Source organism: Diuraphis noxia, unplaced genomic scaffold, assembly GCF_037042655.1.
Source record: "Diuraphis noxia isolate RWA-SAM2 unplaced genomic scaffold, SU_Dnox_SAM2 contig0001, whole genome shotgun sequence".
NCBI lineage: Eukaryota > Metazoa > Arthropoda > Insecta > Hemiptera > Aphididae > Diuraphis > Diuraphis noxia.
This window is the reverse complement of record NW_028301711.1, coordinates 53,321,760-53,343,486: the sequence shown is the minus strand read 5'-3', so window position 1 is coordinate 53,343,486 and position 21,727 is coordinate 53,321,760. Positions and strand designations below refer to the sequence as shown.

Genomic DNA, 21,727 nt, shown 5'->3' with positions numbered 1-21,727 from the left:
TTAAATCGGCCGCATAATATTATGATAGTGGGAAAAAGCAGGATCTCTGAAAGAAAACCGGTGACTTCCATTATCGCAGTGGCGGTAGTGTGTTGATTAACAGTGTCAGTTAAAGTGACCGTACTAGATACCTAAAAACATAGTATTAAATTCGAAGCAACGGTTTAAGTCACTGCTACATTAAAAAATTTAATAAACATAAAAGCGCACATACCTACGTTAACATCCGTTTAATTCAGTGAATTTATAGTTGTATATAATATATATTTATTTTTTTAAGATTTTTTGTTTCGTTACTTACGTTTTTTGTTTAAAGACGTGTAATATTCGACCAAATGTCGTTCTATTTTCGTACGAGTAACTGTTGCTAAATTTAATTTTTGAAATCGTTTACTGCTGCAGGTTAGGTACTTGTGATGGCGAACAATCGAAAATTGATAAAATTGTTATTGGTGGTCAATATCGTGTACATTTGTATCGGTTTTACATCGACGAGGTCTCCGATTCTACATCAAAGTAAGAAAATGTCATAATAGATCTGCAATGTAATTATTACCTACCTATAAAAACTATAGGCTTTTATTATAGGTAGGTATCGATAGCCGACTTGATATACGTTCTATACTGATTATACATATCATTAAAAATACACATGTCTAGGTATAGGTATTAGTGGTATTACATTATAATAGGCACTATATTTGTAGGTATTCGTAATCTAATAAAGATTTAAATAATGCTATTAGATCGATAGACAAATGGCTTGTTATATTCATGTAATCGCGTGTTACAGTATATAAGTCTTATATAGATACACAATATACTACCTATGATTATTGTTTTTATAAATTACATTTTTATAATTTTATCAAATTAGGTACCTAGTCAGAGAATAATAAGTGAACGTACAAAAAATTACAATCCGTAAATTATGATTTTTTTTTTTACCATACTTGATTTGCGTATATATATATATGGCGATAAAACAAAGCATTACGAAAGTCGTCAAGAAAAAAATTGTACCTAGCCTAATGTACGCCTATGCTTAAAAAATTTCAACATAGATATAAGCATAATATAAAATCTAATATATCATCTTATTTGAAAATTGGGTTTCACGACTTTATATAATATAATTATATTTATGTTTAAAACATTGTAATCTAACAGTAATAAATGTTTGTTTAATACATAAATAGTTTTTAAGATTAATAATAATAAGTCTTTAAAATATTATACTAAAACTTATATTAATTTGTTGAAAAGAAATTAACTTATAAGTACCTAATTAATATGGTAGTATAAAATTTAAAATCTAAAAGTTTTTTGAAATTGTTTTTATTTATGCAGATTTAATAAATATATCTAAAACTATAAAACGTACAAGGCACTATTAATGATTATTAAATTTAATCTATGGTGAAAGTTGTATACACAATCTTTTGAACTGAATAATGTATATTTTCTTCTTAGGGTCATATTTTGAATAAATTATAGTATCAACATTTTGGCAAACTTCCATACCCGTTATTAAAATCTCAATTAAAAAAAATCTATTTGACCTCAATATACTATTAAAAACTAAACTATACACAACAACTAAAAATATAATTCACATAGCGAGTAGGAATGTTTACACTTTTTACAAATTGTAGGACTAGGTCTAAAGCCTGGGGTTATTTTAAGTTAGGTATTTAAAAAGGTAATAATAGATACAAATTATTGTAAGCGTACACAAAAAAAAAGCATTTAAGTTTGAAATTTAATTAGATTTATTTAATACATTAATTAATATTATAATTTTGAAACAAATATACAAAACACAATAAATACCTTGGAATATATTTTAATAATTTATCTATATTTACATTTTTGATAGAATACCTACTTAGATATTAGGTATGTCAAAGATAATGATGTTCACCACATAAGAGGGTACCCTATCAGGGTGATTCATGGAGCGTTCAACACTCATTATTTCCAAAAGTGTAAATGATTTTGAAAATATAATTTTACATAGCTTCAAGTCGTTTACAAAACCATGTTTTTATTAAAAAATTGTATTTTTAACATTTTTTTATCCCTATAATTTTTTAAGTTTTTTACTTTTTTGAATGACAACATGTAGTTTTAATTTGATATTCCAAAACAGAATATTTTTCTAAGTATTTCGATACATAAAAATTGAATTTAGGGCAAGTAGTTTATGAGTTATAAATATTTAAAGTATAGATGAGCGGAGTAGTGGACAAATATGTCGCGGGGTAACCCCGTACCACTCTACTCTACTCTACACTTTTTGAAATAATGAGTGTTTTACGCTTCATAAATCACCCTAATACCTAATACCATAATTATGGGCCTTTTCAGAGACTTGCTAATGTCTTATATGTTACCTACCTGAAATAAATTATCATTTAAAAGATAAAATAACATAAGATTTGATATAAATAAAATGTTACAAAACATATAAAATATAACATATTAGCTATGCAATAAAACCATAATCACGCATTTAAGTTAATATGGTCATCTTTTAAAATGCTTAAATTTAATAAACGTTTTTATAAAAAGAAAGCTGTAACTAGTCAGCTATGAGCTCATTGTGTCAGTTTTTAAATAGATTGAATCAGGTCGTGACGCTGAGTAAATAAATCACTGAATAATTACATAAAATCGATATTTGTTAAGTGTACCATGAATACAATATACTATATTGGTATATAGTATATGCTGGTATCTTTATACTAAGATGTCGAATAATGTCAATACTATTGTTCAATAATAGTTACCTACCTAAATCAGAAAAAAATGCAAAAAAGTATGATATAACAATTACGACTCCGTATAATAAACATTCTAAACTATTAAAACTTAAAACGGTTCAAGCTATTCGGTTGGATAATTATTTGAAATAGATCAATAAACGCTATTAAAATTGATCATCCATTAATCAATTTATAATATTACCTATGCGATAATATTCCCCTTTAGACAAGCATTATGTTTTTGAAAGAGAGACTGTTCAACCTTGTATCTGACTTTAATATTATGTTTTATGTTAAAATTGTTGACGGCAACAAATAAATAAATTATAATATACCATAATATAAAAATAAATGAATAAAATATTACTAGGAGTTATACATATGTGATTTAACTTACACGCACGTGAGCATTGAAACCAAATGTTGTATTTCAGGAAAATTACGAATTTTCCAATAATTTCAAGCTAATTATAAACGAATTTCATCAATGTAATTATGTATTTGAATACTTTGAATAGGTACATTCAAGCTTCATTTCTACATCGCCACAGCAATAAAAATTTTGGCTGTGTACTAATATAGTTTTTTGAATGTTTAAACTTATCTACACGAACACTTACTAGACGACAATACATATTATTTTGTAAAATCTATTTTATTAAAGTCAACATCAAAAACCATAGTTTACTGAACTACGTAATTATTCATCATTGGTATAAAGTATAAATTATTATGTTTTAAAAAATCCTCGTAGGTTGTATGGTTAATATTATACTAAAAAGATTTTGAATGTATTAAATGCTATAATATTTTGAATATGAAATATTAATAAAACATAAAGAATATATATATATATATATATTTGAATATTTCACGAATTTAAGTTATTTTAAAAACGACAAATCTTGTATTTTAATAAAATATAAAACGTTATACAATAAATTTACATACACCAAATGATATTTGACATATTTATCAAAGGCAGTATAACATAATTACAAACTTTAAATACAAATTAATAATTAAATTTTTCAAAAAAAAAAAAAAAAAATAAGAAAAACAGCTCAATTTCAAATTTTTTTATTATCTATATTATAAGAAACAATTAAATAATTTGTTATGGGGGGGCTAAGTCCCCAAAGGCATATCCTCTCACTGGTTGTGTTCATGCTTTAAAAAATATCTAATTTCCGTTAGACAAAAAAATGGCGAACAAAGCAGAGGAAGTCCAATCGATTGAAGCCGAAGCACCTGAAGTATCGGAGGCAGGAGAGAATAACGAAGAACCAAGTGATGTACCGCCGGAAAACGGTAGATTAAACATGAAACGACGACCGAATGGCTGTCCGTATTGCGATTCCAGTGTATACAGTTACTGCTCTGACAAATTGTTGCACGATGCATGTTGTTGCTTAGATCCACACGGTAAGTAAACGAAGCATACTATCCTTAGGTACTATTGTAACCGAATATTAGGGCATAAAATTTCAATTGTGTTTTCCACTAAAATAGACATATCTCGTGCCAATTATACAGACTAACCTAGTAATCAGATAAAAATTCTGAAATAGCGTAGACGAACGCGAATTTTTCTTGAGTTTTATTTAAACTTTTTTAAAGTTAAACACGTTACACATGTTAAATCTATCAAAATCGGATTTTTGGGGGTGTGTAAATTTAATTGTGTCGGAGGATGCGAAAGGATAAGAAGTCGGTTTCAAAGATATCGTGTGACAAAAGAATAATTTTTCAAAAAATATCATTACAATTTAAATAGGAAAATTATATTTATACAGGTTACAATCATTGGTAAAAGGTTGAGACCTACCTTAAATCACAAACAAAAATATTAAAATAATATTCGTGTATGTGCATGTTTTTTGTAATTTTTGTGTAACTACTTTGTGAGCTCTCAAATAATTTTATTGCACATTAATAAATAATAATGATTACTTACAACGCAGTACGTATACGCATTAATTTAGGATATTGCCTATATTGATCTCCTTAAAAACGGTCGGAATTGAATCCCCTTAATATGTTATATTTTATTATGGATACATATGGTTGTAATGTTGTATCATATATTATATTTACGTCTATTTGAGGTATTTGTTTAGTTTTATAATATATATGTATATATATATAAGACATAGCATATTATTAATATTATGTGAGTGTTAAAATTATCTTTATAAGTTTCTGAAAAAAATAATGTAGCTAAATATATATATGTATAATAAAAAAAAATTTTAAAAATTTAGATTTATAGATTCACCTTGCTAGATCACTATATTAGGTATTCTCAATTTGTTTAATGTATAATATAACAATATTAGGTATATTTTTAAATCATTTTATGTTAAAAAAATGATTATATCTACTTAATGTATTACTTAATAGATATTATACACTTACAATTTGACAAACGATTCACGAACAATAAATAAATATAATATACAGGGTGTCCCGTGAGGATTTACCCATTGCGATATCTCCCGAAATAATGGTGATATCGAAATTCTGGTTTTGTAATAAGACTCACAGGGATAAGAACTACAATTATTTCATATTTTAATTTATTTTAATGTTTTGGTAAAAAAGTTAAAAAATATATTTTTTTATTTAATTATTTCAAAAAAAAAAAAAATTAAAGATAGCCATTTGGTTGAGTTAATTTTTCTGAAAATATTGACGTTTCAAAATTTTAATTTCATTAATTTCCAGATTTTTAATATTTTTTTTAGTTTCGAGAAAAATTGTGAATTATTTAACACCGTAATGTTATCAAACATATTGTGACCCGGCACGCCGCGTACATTCCCATACGGCCGGCCGAATATTTTCCGTGTTCCTTATAGTTATAAATTTATAATCATATTTTATTTCTTCAAAACTAGAAAAAATATTAAAAATCAGAAAATTAATGAAAATAAAATTTTGAAACGTCAATATTTTTAGAAAAATAAACTCTACAAAATGGTCATCTTTAATTTTTTTGGAAATAATTAAATGAAAAAATTTATTTCTTAAATTTTTTACAAAAACATTAAAATAAATTTTAAAAAAGCGGGTAAGTCGTGGATGTCACTCTGCTGTACTGTAGGTTACTGTAATGGATGGGATTAAATTTGAATGCAATGATAAGTATCATTGTATACGAAAAACGATTCTGAACGGAGATGATTTGTCAGTCTAGGATATATTATATTTAAATATTGTCATATATTCTATTTTGAAACAAATATTTTATTTTTCAATTAAGACGCATTTTGCATAAGACATGGTTAATCAATTATTGTAGTTATAATGTAGTTATCATAATTCATAATACCTTATATTATCAATTATCATAGATATACGAATACCTGGTTTGAGGATAAATCGTTATCATTATGCGATTTCATAAAAATTTAAAACTCAAAACATTTTTCCTATAATGACGCTTCAAATTTTCTCTATAGCTATTTGAAGAAAAACTTATGGAAAACTTGTTGTTAAATTTTATAACCTTAGATATAAATACAAACAATATTATGAATTTTGAACTACAAAATAATTTGCAAATATTCATGGTTTTGACGAATTTTTGTCAATATTTGAAATTCAAATCCTAATAAAAATTTAATTTGAATTTCCGGTGGACATTTTTTTTGTGATAAAGATTGACTAATTTGTAAGGAATCTTGTATTAAATTTTCAAAGCTTAGATTTAAAAAGAAAATTTTTTATGAATTTCTAGCTTATAATAATTTGCGAATTTTCGTAATTTTTACGTATTTAGACAAAATTTGAACTTTAAATGCTTATAAAAAAAAATGTGATTATACATTTCTTGATTTTTCAACTGCTATTGTAAAAATATTTTAGGAGCCTTGTATAAAATTTTCAAATCTTAGGTATAAAAGGAAAAGTTTTTATGAATTTCTAGGATAAAATAATTTACGAATTTTTGTGATTTTTACGTATGTTGTCAAAATTAAAATTTGAATACATGTAAAAAAAAAATTGTGGCTATACATTTATTTTATTATTCAACTGCTATTATAAAAATATATTATGAGCCTTGTATTAAATTCTCAAATCTTAGAATTAAAAAGAAAAACTTTTATGAATTTAGATCTAAGATAATTTGAAAATTGCCGTAATTTTTACGTATTAATTCAATATTTGAACTTCAAATCCTAATAAAAAAAAATCGTGCCTATGTATTTTTATAATTTTTTAATCACTATAAGAATAACTTATGAGGAACTTTGCATTAAATTTTCAAGTATTTTGATAGGGCCAAAAAATTTTTATCGACACTTCAAAAAAAAATTTTCAGACAAATTGAAAATTTCAGTGGTCTATAAATAACTCAAAAAAACTCGAAAAATTTTGAAAATTAAACTGTGTATATATATCACTAACATTAATATTTGGTGAAAATTTTAAGTATTTACAGTGATTAGTTTTTGAATTACAACCATATAAAAATATCGATTTGGCCGAAAACTGGTTTTGCGTAAAATCATTTTTGTTTTGTTTTTCTCGATTTTTTTTAAAACTGTTGGAAAATGTTTACTTTTGACCTCTATAATGCGCCAAGGATCTTCAATTTTACATCAGAAACCATCCCCAAAGTTTGAAATCGAAGCATTATTTCGACTAGTTATGCTGTAACCAGACACAAAAAAAAACACACACACATCATTGTAAAATTAATACATTATCACTTCGTTCAGAATCTAAAATGAAGTAATTGCAGTTCATATCCCTATAAATCTTATTATAAAACCAGAATTTGATATCTCCATTATTTCGTAAGATATCGCAATGGGTAAATCCTCGCGGGACACTCTGTATATATTAGGAAGACATTTCTATACCTATTATTATTGAAATTAAATGCATATATCAAAATTTTAAAGTGCATATTTTCGAGCATATCTATGGCATTTTCAATGTATAATTGCATATTTTTAAGAGCATATTATTTCATCGTTTTTTAGGGCATATAAATCTGTTCCCTAATAATAATGAATAACTATGTTTGACATTCAATAACTTTCTAGATATTTTAATTACATTTTAGACGTACTGCAAAACATATTATAATGATTAGTGTAATTAACTAATGTTTATAATTTTTTTTTTGACGTCCAAACGGCCACGTCCATTTATTCTAGATCGTATTATTATACATTGTTTCAATTGCTATGTTGCAACGAAAATTCAAGTTATTTTATTTATTAAAAACTAATAAATATAAATTTAAATTAGTACTCTAAAGAGATGACATATTTTTCTCCGTCACTAATATACTTTTATATTTGATCAATATTTATTTTCGGTCATCTAAACTGTCTAGCCTCTAATAATAAATTTACTATCTATACATTTCCTTGCGTAATTTTCACTGCAGAGTACTGTGCGTGTATAATGTATAATACTATACTTGTTACATAATTTTTGAATATTTACTTCAATAATTTAAAATCATATTTTTAAGGTGCTTATACTTTAAGTAAGAATTCATTTAAATGATTTATTACAAAACTTTCGTGTCGTTCTAATTATTGTCAATAAATATAAATAAAGTGGTCTTAACTTATAGAATTAAAAAATAAATATTTTAACTATAAGCGTAAAAAATGACAAAGATTAGGAAAATGTTAAGATATGATGAATAATATATTTTTTTTAAATATAATTTAGACTATCCTGTACTGTTGGTATTATTATACTTATATTTGGTTAACTTAACACGTGTGAAGATTGTTTATCATAATATAGGTACGAAGATAAAATACGTTTTAATCGTTATCACAATCACACATTGTATAAAATATGAAAAAAATTAAAAAAATATATGCATACTGCATAGGTATAGTGATATATTATGATGAATGATAATATTAATACTTATACTAATCCTTATATACTAAATGTATATTACATATGTTCTAACTTATGCTAAATTATGTTTATTTACCTAACAATTTATTTATCTATGATTTGACTAGATTACAATATAAGTGTATAGCCATATTATAAGTGACATTATAACAGTAACACAAATCAAAAAACTTAAAATTTTATGATTATAATATTAGGCTTGTGTTTTTTAATAATTGAGGATATAGAAATATATACACATTTTTAAATTGCTCTAGTTTTTTAGAAATGCTATTAATTAAAATCTATTACGGTCTTAAAATTGGAATATGAAAAATGCAGTATTTAATTACTTAATTAAAAATGCATTTAAACTATTAATTTGAACTTTTTAAAATTTCTAACCTAGAGAATTAAATTACTGAAATGATATTAAACATTTACAGTGGCTCATGAAATAATTATTGTGTGTGGTACATCGGTCCAAATTGATTGTTTTGTATGCCACCGCATTTGTAATATATACGAATAAAAAAAGATATTTTTGTGATTATAAGTTTAACATAGAGCTGAATACAAACTAATTATTCCGAATCCTTTATTCTTGCTATTAATAAAACGATGACGGATTTTCGAAAATCATTGCGTCAACTGCCTTTACATTTTAACGCTAAGTTATAATATATGTATATAACTCTATATAATATTATATATTCTTCTGTGCATCACATATTTTGTAATCTTATCCATGTACAATGTAAAGATTTTATATTAATATAATATTATCTCAATGTCTCAGTGATATGATTATAGTCGGTAGTAGGCACGTGTAATAATATCGTTAAAAACGAGTATAGGTATTATTTTATGGCGTGCCTATTATACTCTTACAATTTCATGGATATTACACATTTTACACAACGTGTGCGGGTAAAACTTGCACACTTAATTCATATATTATACAAAGTATCTCGATATCAATATGTTTATCGCAAATTGTTTTTTTTTTTTAAATAAAAACACGGTATTTAAAACTCGAACCTTGATTTTGGACAAACGATTTATTTGAGTACATGTGACTTAAGAAACAACAACAGATATTCTGTGCTAGTAACACGTGTACAATATAAGACAATAAATTAATATTATATGTTATTAAAATATGTATTATAACATATTATTATCATTATCCTTCTGAACGCGTGCCAATTGTATGTAGGTAGTTATTCACTTATATTATATATTAATATAAGAATTTTTTTATAGCACATTTTATATACCATGATGAAATTATTATAAAACTCTCAAGAAAATGCAAACTTAATAAAATATTAATCAAACAATGACTCTACAGGCATTATGTCGTTCTATATCAGTAGTATAATATACTCGTTTGTCCCCTCGAATAAATTGTTTTTTTTTTTCATGAAATTTATATATTATAAGAATCTATTGGAAAGTTATAGGTACATCTTCAATTTTAGTTTTTTTTTTTTTTTTTATTGGTCTTGAAATTTATACAATTTCTGCTTCGACTATTAGGCCATTAGCATATCACTATAAACATACATTAATTATACATATAATAAGGAACAGAGCAAAGAAATAAGAGAAAAAACAAAAACAAAAAAAAAAAAGTACAAGAGAAATAATTAGAATTAATTTGTTTGGTATTTTATACATTGAAAGGTTGGCTAAAGTCAATTTTAGTTTATACTTTATACATATTGTATAATTTTATTTGAATTCGTATATGATCATATTATTATGAAACCTTTTAATCTACTGTTTCAAATATTTAAACTAAAGACAACAATTTTATTTTTTGTTTAAAATTTTACTACTTTTTAGCTGACGATAGTTGAAACATTATAAACACGTTTTGTAAAAACTAAAATAATAAGGACAATAGAGGCTTCGGCCCGTTAGCCGCCCCCTGAAAATACTATACTGATAGCCGATAGGTGTTATATAGGACATTAGGTTATTACTTATTACTCTATTAAGTATCTATATAGGTATAAAGTATGCACGTAATATACTATGTATAGATAAGGTTAGGATATTATTGTGGATTGTGTAACCATTGTATAACTAGGTGAATTTTTTTTGTTATTTATCATGTAAAAATACAAAATTTGACATGGATATCGATTGAACGGGTTCAAATGTTCCACTTAAATTACCACTGCAGATATCAAAGCTAAAATTATATTCCGATCTTTGAATTTAACAAAGTAAATTTCTGTTTCACTCATAAAATGTAAACATTTTATATCACTCGGTACACCGCAATACCACATAGTATAGGTATATATATTTTTTTTTATGTAGAATCATTGGTGGCATGAGTAACTATTTTATTAGGTGGGCGCCTCATGCATAAGTGGAGGTAAGTATCCCAATGACCAGGACCTAGACGCCCAGACCAATTTGTATAATTTATGATGCTTACATAGTCACATACAAGTATACATCCGTTTAAGATGTGTGAAAAATTGGTGGTTTGGATACTTATTTAAGGAAGTTTTTTCATAAGAAAAAAGTTAATGCTGCCACTGCTGCACGAAGGCACGATCATACGAAACATACGTAACAAGCTATTGTTATGAATAGTATTGTTATAAACTATTGAATTGATGATATAATATTTTCATACAAAATATGAAATGCATAGTATCAAATATAAAATTTTGGCATTTCGCTGAAACGATGCCAACGAGTAACGACTATAATATGAACCGCTATAAGTGCCTACAGAACAGCTTCACAAAATATTGTTTCATTTAAAAAAAAAATGTTATACATAAACATATAATTATAAAGGTATGTGTAATATAATATAGCTTAAGTATAAAACAAAATTGGTCCATCAAGACACAATCTAAAAATAAAAAATTGTCCTCTAGTTGATGATTGCTCATCTGAACCTCTAAAACAATAAATTGGATTGTGAGTGTAGAATCTACCTCTTAATATTTTAATATTACCATTAAATAAGAATGACTGAAGTGTAAATGCAGTGCGCCGTACGGACGACCGAAACGACTACGAGCACAACAACAACAACAACACCAATAACAACAACAAGTACAACAATGACGACTACGACGACACCTTTTCAGTGGTGGTAACAAAAAAAAAAAAATATTATAATATTATAGCACTTATACCATTTGGTGTAATGATGATGATATATATATATTAAAATACGCGCGCGCCTGTAGTGTCTCGCCTGTCCCCCGTTGGCGTCGGTGATCGGTGGTGGTGGTGACGGCGGCGACGGCGGCCAACGGGAGATTTGGGTGCGAGCCGGGTCAAGGTTACGCGCACCGCCACGGCCGCCCCTTGACGCTTCTGTCTGTCCCATCATGTGCCGTCGTCGCGTCATCCCGACACGCGTCAAGACAAATGCCGTCGCGTAGGGTTCGGATTTACCGCCGCACATTATCGCCCGTCTAGCGATCATCAGGCGTGGCGGCGGCGACGGGCAGAGGAGGATCGCGACGACGCACGTGTCCCCGGATCGACGGCGTTCTCGTGGAGGAGACGGACGACGGTTTTTACCATACGGTTACCCGAAAAACCAGTTTGGTTCTTCGGCGACTCGTTCCGCGCGATCGGCGTCGCCCAAACGTGTACGTTGATTAATAACAATAATAATACGACAACGCTTGTGTAAATTGTTATTGCTTTTCGTCGGACGGCCGAAATTTTCGACCGCGGCTGTCGTCCGGGTTTGCGGCCACTTTCGCGGGCGGGTGATTCCGCGAAAAATCCCTCCCCCTCGCCGCGGCAAATCGGCTCACTGGCGCCACCCGATCCGCGACGGGATTACGCGTATAGGGCGCGACAGTAGCTTTTGCATTCTTCTGTGACGAATTATTTATATTATTTCGCCCGGACAACGCGAAAGATGAACAAAATATTATAATTATTTATTTATTCATGAACAGCAATCGGAGCTTTTAATGACAATACAGGGTGATTTTATCAAAGAACACTCATTATTTAAAAAAGTATTGACTTTTTTCAAAATATGTTTTACACGGTTTCAAGTTCTTAAAAAACCAACGTTTTTATTAAAAAATTATATTTTTAAATATTTTTTATCCTTATCATTTTTTAAGTTTTTACTTTTTTGAATGACAACATAGAATTTTAATTTCATATTCCAAAGCCGAATATTTTTTTAAGTATTTTGATTCATAAAAATCGAATGTAGGACGAGTAGTTTATGAGTTATAAGTATTTAAAGTTAAGCCAAGCGGAGTAGTGGACAATAATTTTGCGGGATAACCCCGTACAACTCCACTCTGCCAATCTATACTTTAAATACTTATAATTCATAAACTACTAGCCCTAAATTCGATTTTTATGTATCAAAATACTTAGAAAAATAATCGGCTTTAGAATATGAAATTAAAACTCTTTATTGTCATTCAAAAAAGTAAAAACTTAAAAAATGATAAGGATAAAAAATATTTAAAAATATAATTTTTTAATAAAAACGTTGATTTTTTAACAACTTGAAACCTTGTAAAAAAATATTTTGAAAAAAGTCAATACTTTTTTAAATAATGAGTGTTCTTTGATATAAGAATCGCCCTGTATAAGTACGAGTGAATATACATTTATTGAGTTGTTTATTTTAGGGAACAAAAATTCCATTTATACATTTTACAATAACTATAGCATCATATTAAGCCATAAAATATTGTAATAGTTATACATACAGATTATATAAATATAGTTAGGTACATAAAGCTAACATAAAAATATTATGCACATTTAAACTGTGTGTATCATATAAACGTTACAAATTCAATTTGTAGGTAGGTACATTATAATTATTAGACTTGAATACTTAATGTCATTGATATTGCAAGAAAAATCTAAATTAGGAAAATTACTAACAGACATAAATTATACGGTTAAAGGACAGAGTAAGTTATCTATTAAATATTTTACTCGAGAAAAATGAGTCATTATTTCGTGCATTAGTAAATTTAGTAGCATTAATTGTAAAATTTAGTTTTCGTTATGTTTAGCTATGATTGATATTCAAAACACATCCCCCCAAAACTTTTTTCTGCGTACGTCACTGGCCACGAAGATATTATTCTCTCCAGTTTGTTATATGACCATTTGAAAAAGAAACCGAAAATGTCATCATTCGCATTCATAGCCGAAATGTGTTATTTTTTAAACAGCATTAATTATGTATAGAAAACACGAGTAAGAATTTTGAATAAAAGTTTGGATTTGAGATTGCACATCGGTGTTCAGCCAAAGATTCCAAACCAAGTCTTAGCTATAGATGATTATTGTATATTATACGGATTGTGTGTGATATAATATCATTATGAGTGTGGCCAGTGCGAGTCATGCCCCAACAACAATTACATTTTTACCCTGAAATATAAAATGAAAGCACAGGTGTTTTAATTTCAATTATTTTCGTCGGTGTACAAAATAATGAAAATTATGATCGGATAAAATAAACACTATTGATTTTGGCTCTTTGAGTCTTGTTCACGGCTTCGTTGTCTGTGTCTTGTCCTATAAAAAGATGGGACGTGGATGTAGTGAAAGATACCACATATTATTATTATTATGATTACTATAACCGATCAGAACACGATTGAATGATGGTACACGATACCGGTACGGCAGAAGAAATATCTGCATAGGCGTGCGCAGGGGGATGCTGGGTATGCCATGACATTCTCCGTAGATTTATCGTAATCTGCAAAGTTTTTAGCTGTACGTTCTACGATCAGAATTATTATAAGCTATCAAGATAGATCATAGACGCATAGTATCTTAGTTCATGATTAGAACTCGAATATTTTTATTTTTGTTTTATGGAAATTAGATTAATTAGATTTCCTTGTTACATTTTCATATTTTCACTAATATTTTTTGCAATATTTGACAAGTTATTTTATATTGATAGGTTTTGGGAAGTTATTTTCTTGTATTTAGTTAGTTAGTCGTGTCTAAAAACACCGGCATACCTTGCGAAACAAATCTGCTCACGCCTATGCATATTTATCGCGATTCCATTGCGTCTCGAATACGAATAAAAGGTATATATCGCGCACAGCTTGCAATAATAATATAGCATTATACCTACCGCCGTGTAACTGCTATATTAATAATTGCATGTGTAGTAATGTAACGGTTCTCACGGTCAACGATCGAACACGATAACAATAATAAAAATAATAATAATATTGTCGTCAGCATTCTCGGCGGCGATAAATGCAGTGACTTCCGGACAAACGGCTTTACGCACTTGTTGAGTACCTACCTATGCATATTCTATTATATAATATTATTTATATACGTCGACATGTTGTATAATAATATTACATTAACATGCGTGTATGCGATTTATCAAATCCATCATAATTTATGCACCCGAAGGGCGAAGAGTATAATCGCTCTCATCATATATTATCATAAAACGAATGTGCAGTTTTCTATACGTACCGGCACTACCGAAGCTGAATTTCGGTGAAATGCTTCTGAATGGGTCGTCTGCCTATTCAAAATCAGGTGCTACAATCGTCTGACCATACATTATAATAATGCATAGATTTATTTACTATAGATATGGAAATATCTCGAATGATCTAAAAATGTTAATACGGCCCCTCGAGTTGGATGTCTTCCACGAATTTCAAAACGTTACCACGCATTTGAAACCTGTTGTTGTTTTGCTTTGTAATCCTATATAGGTTCTAATGCGCCTCCTCCTAACACCACAGCCACAGCCAAACTACATACTTAAAATGGGAATATTTAATGAGAGATGACTATAATATTATGGTGATTTATCATACTTTTAGCCTTTACTAATTGAATTTTAATGAAATATAAATTGAAATGTATAAAATATGAGAGACAGTGGCGTAGCCTGCAGGTTTTCTTGTTAGAGGGGGGGAAGGGCTGATAATGTTTTTTCGCCGGGTTGCTTTAAATTGGGTTGATAATAAGTTTAGCATACTGATACTGAGGTTTTATTTTAGGTTTCCGTTCCTGTACGGTTGTACAAATTTGTATTTACAGTAACTTTCGTAGATCATGGAAGTTGTTTTTAATTTTCTTAACATTTCGAGGCAAGGATAGGTACAGCTCCCACTGCTCCCAGAATTCTTGGCTTAGCTACTGATAAATTTAATTGCACTCACAAAAATTTATATTTTCTATACTTTTCCATTGTATTTAACTTTGCATAATTCTTTATTATATTAATTATTGTTTTGTTTTTAAACATTTTAAATTTCAATATTTTTCCATTGATATATTTTTTACTTATAGCCACGTTATAGTTAAAACATGGTATAAAACGTCAAAACGAACTATTGATTAAAATTATCAGTATCTCTTGAAACCCGAGGGCATCCTGTCATGACACCTTTATTAGGTGTGTAAAATTATGGACACAATAGGACTGTAATAAAAATATCAGTACTAACATTCGGTGAACCCACTTTCAGGGTTCTTAAAAACGTACTTTTTTGAAAACCAGATTCATTTAGAGTAATGGCTTTTTTAAATTCATCCTCGACGATAGGAAATTGAAGGTGAATATTATGATGGTTGGTAAACGGTATAAACGATAAGTAGGCATCTACATGGTAAACAAATATTTTTCTCGGCTTTCCCTCGGCACTTGTTGAATAAAATTTAAAAATAAATAAAAATCCACCAACTAACCGAGTATCGTCTTGAGTATTACTTTTCAACAAAATAATAACGCACATTTTTTATCATATCATATACATCGCATACATTGTAGTTTGGAAATAAAATCAAGTTCGCGGGAAGTAAAGTGTTTATAACGCATTGTGTACTTGTGTAATATTATATCATAACAATTTATAATAATAATACAATGCCCCTCGAGCACAGCTCAACGGAATTCGGAAAATTAAGTTAAGCATGTAACGTCATGACGTGTACAACGCAGTTACCAGTCCGGTAGGTCATTTATATTTTGCGTAACATACGTGTAGGAAATTATACGTTATAAATTTATATATATGTATATATAATACCCAACAGATTGTGGGCACATACGACGCGTAAATCTATATCTCCCGACGACGTAATCGGAGTTGTCTCCATGCTATTTACTAAGTGCGAGATTATATTATATATATTATACCTAAGTATATACGCGTGTCTCGATGTGCAAACACTTGTACGTGATGTTTGTATCGCTTAAGTGCACACTCAAAACAGACAAAAAACTCTCAGACATGAGACATGACTGATATTACTGCAGTAGTAATCTGCCACGACAAACTAGCGCGGTCACACGAATCATGCCTATAATACGACCGACGTACCTACATACCGGGTATAATTCTTTTGACAATTAAACATTCATAATATCAAAAAGGATTGACGTTTTTGAATTTTTGTTTTATTTATTGCAATGACAACATAATATTTTTTTATTTCCTATTCCAAAATTTACGAATTTTTCTGAGATTTTTGAAATGTACAAATCGATTTGACTGAGTTCTAAATTAGTTATAATATATTACTGTCGTACAAAAAATTAAAATATTTTCAAAAATAATATTTAGTTATGAGTTATATTACACATACTTTTGATATTAAACGAGGGTTTACCGTTAAAACTCAATAATCACCCTATGTCGACACTATTCTGTCGAAAATCATCCGTCGAGACGACTGATCCATGACGATCGTCGCTCTATACTAATGTTATAATATTTTACTGTCAATTTTGACCAAAAGTCCAATCGATTATTTGTAACGTATTTCGATAACAGGTGATCTTTCCTATATAGAATTAGATTTTAATAATATTTACTATAATTTTACGCATATTATAATATATGGCATGGGTATAATATATTATACCGCCATAACTTGTATCACATTTTACACTGCAGCAGTGTCACCCATACAGGTTAGAAAGTATTGCAACTGCATGATGTGCTATTGAGGGGGTAGGGTATAAATTTCTGGTGTTACAGGAAAATTTGTAAAATTTATAAATTAATAATATAATAAACTATATATAGTCTAGAATAATTAATTTCCATGAACTACTGTGATTAATAATTGAGTTATATATACATAATATAGTTGAGTAAATTGAGTTCAATCGTGGAGTGCAGTAAAAATATTTTTTTTATTAATAAAAAAAATTGGTGGCTGGTTAAAATTTTTAAGTTTTAACTACATCTGCTCTCAAAATACCTCTGTGCGCAACTGTAGCAATGAAATCTATATTACATGTCTATAATAATGTAGTCTATAGGTACACGCTGTTAATAGTAATTTTATTTTATACTATTTATCATCAATCACAACTGTGAATACAACTGTGTCAGATAATCAATGATTTAAGCTCGTTGTTATGCGTTATAAATTTTTTTTACGGTTTAATAATATTATTATAGTTTATACATATAAGAGCTACTTAAAAATTAAAATTTATACATTGGAATGGCTGTGACGAAAACATATTTATCTCGTACTCGTGAAAGTAAAACGTGTAAAACAGTTAGGTACATTCTAAGAACGTTCATTCCTAAAAAAAATTAATATTTTTTTTTTACCACAATGAATTAAGTTTTATTGATACAAAAAAAAAATATTTTAAAGCTAACACTAAAACTATATGTAAAGCATACGGATTATAAGAGATTCACGTGTCAGTATATTAAGCATATCCTTAAATTTGTTTTATCCTGTAATAGATACATTTTTAATATTATAATTAAAATATACATTGCATATTATTATATATTATACTAATAATCAATAAATATTTCAAACATAGAAACAAGATTGAAAGGTATTTATATAATTAATTATGTTATAACATTAAATTTAAATTTCAAATAGTTAGGTATCTACACAATATAATACGTCAAGAAATCTAAACAATGTAATTTTTGAGGCTGAGCTTAAAAAATAATCACTTTATCTAGTTAAATGTACTACAAAAACTTTAGATAAGATAGATGTTCAACAATTACAAATATCTTGTTAATACTGACCTGAGAGTATTCGTTAGATACAGAAGTAAATTTTGGAATATTGTCCAGGTCAGTTCATAAATGACGTCATTGGACTTATGACACGTGCCAATGTCAAACTATGTAGACAATCAAGGTGACTTTAGTCTTTAAGAGCTAGCTACCAAAATGAAATTTGCTATTAATTAACTTAGCAATTTTTCATTTTTAACATTTCTACTTAATACATATCATATGACATATATCTACTTATACATTTTTCATTATTTTTTAATGTCTATAACATTTTTTTAATAAGGTCAAAACAATATTAAGATTCATTTTAAACTATTAGTGAAATGCTTATCATTTCATTATTTTATTATGAAGACTGGTATGTTTTTAACTTTCCCCAAAATTGTCATTTGTTTTTTTCCAAAATGAAATTATTGGAGAAAGATCAAGTTAACTACAAAAAACATAATCGAAATTAAATCGAGTTTTATTTGAAAAAATCTGTTAATCAACAAATTAAATATTTGTAATAAAATGTTATGTCCAAAATAATAATTGTAGTATTTAATTACTTTGGCAAGATGCAATTATTTTATTTTGTATACTTACTCGAAAATAGATTGTATTTCTTAATATTTAATAGCTAAAATTGTAGACCTGTTTGATTAAAAATGATTCAAATATTTTATTTATTTTACAGACACAGATTTACCAAATGAATGTCAATTCGCGGATTGTAGTTTTCTTCACTCAAATACTTGCCGAGAACATCGTCTGATTACTGCTTGTTGTTGTAATCAGTTCCTCGCACATAAGAAGTAAACATATATTATTGCAGCTATACATTATTACAGCTATATATGTCGTTGAACTTAAATCAATAAACATCAAACCAATCTTTTGCGATTACAATTTTTAAATGTTTGAAAACTGGTATAAAATAATAACAACCTATATTGATGTTATAAGAACCAATAGTCCTATTATATTAATATAATAGCCCTTATACCTACATATTTTACATTTTAAAAATTAAAAATTGTACAGTTTTATAGATCTTTTATAGTTTATAATTGATATTTAGAATTATCATAATTCATAACTTACAATATTTATAAATATGTTTAAATTAGTTTTTTTTGTATAACTACCTTGGTACTTCATTATATTTTTATTTTAACTGCATTTGAATGGATGTTTTTACCGATAATTATAATGTTTAAATTTTAAAATGTCATTGTTATGTAAAGTGGTATTCAGATGTACTATGTAGGTCATACGGGACATTTTTCCATCAAAAAATTCAAACTTTCTTTTATCCAATAACATTATTTATAGATCATTGTAATCTGGGGATATCTAAACACTTAATACAATTGTGTTTGTGTATTAGTAAACGCCGTTTTTTTATAATTTTTTTATGTGCTGTTTATCTGAAAATGTTGATTATGATAAAAATTTGAAATTTGTATGGTATACTTTTTATAAAACACGATTATTTATATACATCAGGGTCTAAGTGTTTTAGATAAATTTAATATTCTAAAATATTTTTAGCCTCAATAAACTTCTGCGGACGCCCTTGTAAAAAAAATCATATTAATATTTTTTATTATAATATATATTATATTGGTATATGACCACTTAAATGGTTTTACATAACACATATTTTAATATTTTGGTAGTACCTATTTACTATTTAACGCAGGTTAGATTATGTGTAGGATATCATAAAAGTGTTATAAACTATTTTACATTATAACTTATAAGTATTATAAAAATACGAGACATTAGAAAACTAGAATTTTAAATTATCAGTTATAAAAATTGACGATCTATCTTAAATGAAAAAAAATGATTAATTGAATATTAAAAAAACAATAATACCTAGTTATTATTGTATTTTGATTGAAAGTAAAATTTTATTTTATAATTTGTTAATTTTTATGTTTTATTCAGGGAATAATTGTATATCTAGTAGGTACCTCATATTAATTTACAATTTTCCAAATTAAATATTTAGTTATATTTTTATAATGTCTAGATAATTTCAAAATGTCCATTGGATACAATGATTTATACTACAAAAACATAATATTTTAGTCGAATACTTTATTCTCATTATGCATGGTTTATTAGATACTTATATAATTTAATTAACAACAGTACTACTATATTAAAGTACATATTTTTTAGCACATATTAATTATTATTGCAGATATTGAATACTGAATAGTATGACAAATTACATAGGTAATATGTTTTATTTAATATACCTATATTATATGTCTGATATATAAATTAGCAATTGTTTGATCATAAGCTTTATTTGATATCAAATTAAAAAATACCTTTAATTCCCGCAATAAAGCTATAATGAGATGTCTGTATATATATTGTTGTATCTATTAATATTATATTTTGAAAACTGTACTTTAGCAACTGATCTTATCTATAAAAAAAAAATTGTTTACGTTATTTTTAAATTATTATTTTGTCATTTATTCAGTGTTTTTATTTTTAAAATTGTATTTCTGAGTTGAAAATAATAAACAGTGAATTTTGTATTATGTATAAATTAAATTAATTTTATTAATATATTACCCAGTTCACAGTTGTACATAATACATATGTATTACCTAATGGCGTTTACATAACCAACAAACGAGATTTTTTTTCAATATTATCATAAATTGTCACAAGTTATTAAATATTATATTAATTGATAACTTAAAACAAAATAAATATAAATTTGTAAATATTATTTATTTGCCTAAATTTATTTAATATTTCAATATTGTTAAATGTTTAATATCTCTAATGTTTCTTTAATAGTTATAGTTATAATTTATCAATTATCAGATAAATAATAATATATTTGGTTATTGTTTACAATTATTTTTACAAGGTATTTCACTTTAAATCAGTATACCTAATAATATCTATGGATAAATATGCCATATGACCTAGGTCTTGGGGGCCAGTACTAATATTATGTATTACCTAATTTTGTTACTCATACGATGATTACAATAATTCACTTTTATATAC

The 21,727-nt window shown here is 27.2% G+C and overlaps 1 protein-coding gene across 1 annotated transcript; it reads left to right on the top strand.

Moving 5' to 3' along the window:
- Positions 1-68: 68 nt before the first annotated feature.
- Positions 69-21,440, top strand: LOC107162212 (uncharacterized). The gene is made up of 3 exons (XM_015509010.2): positions 69-516; positions 3,966-4,193; positions 19,377-21,440. Exons 1-3 carry the CDS (start codon positions 417-419, stop codon positions 19,496-19,498), a joined length of 450 nt encoding a protein of 149 aa, XP_015364496.1. The 5' UTR covers positions 69-416; the 3' UTR covers positions 19,499-21,440.
- The last annotated feature ends 287 nt before the right edge of the window (positions 21,441-21,727 follow it).

Excerpts from the sequence above, each read along its gene's own strand:
- LOC107162212 (XM_015509010.2), top strand. The coding sequence starts at position 417 with ATGGCGAACAATCGAAAATTGATAAAATTGTTATTGGTGGTCAATATC. Across the intron at positions 517-3,965 it reads GTCTCCGATTCTACATCAAA|ACAAAAAAATGGCGAACAAA; the intron begins GTAAGAAAATGT and ends AATTTCCGTTAG. Across the intron at positions 4,194-19,376 it reads TTGTTGCTTAGATCCACACG|ACACAGATTTACCAAATGAA; the intron begins GTAAGTAAACGA and ends TTTATTTTACAG.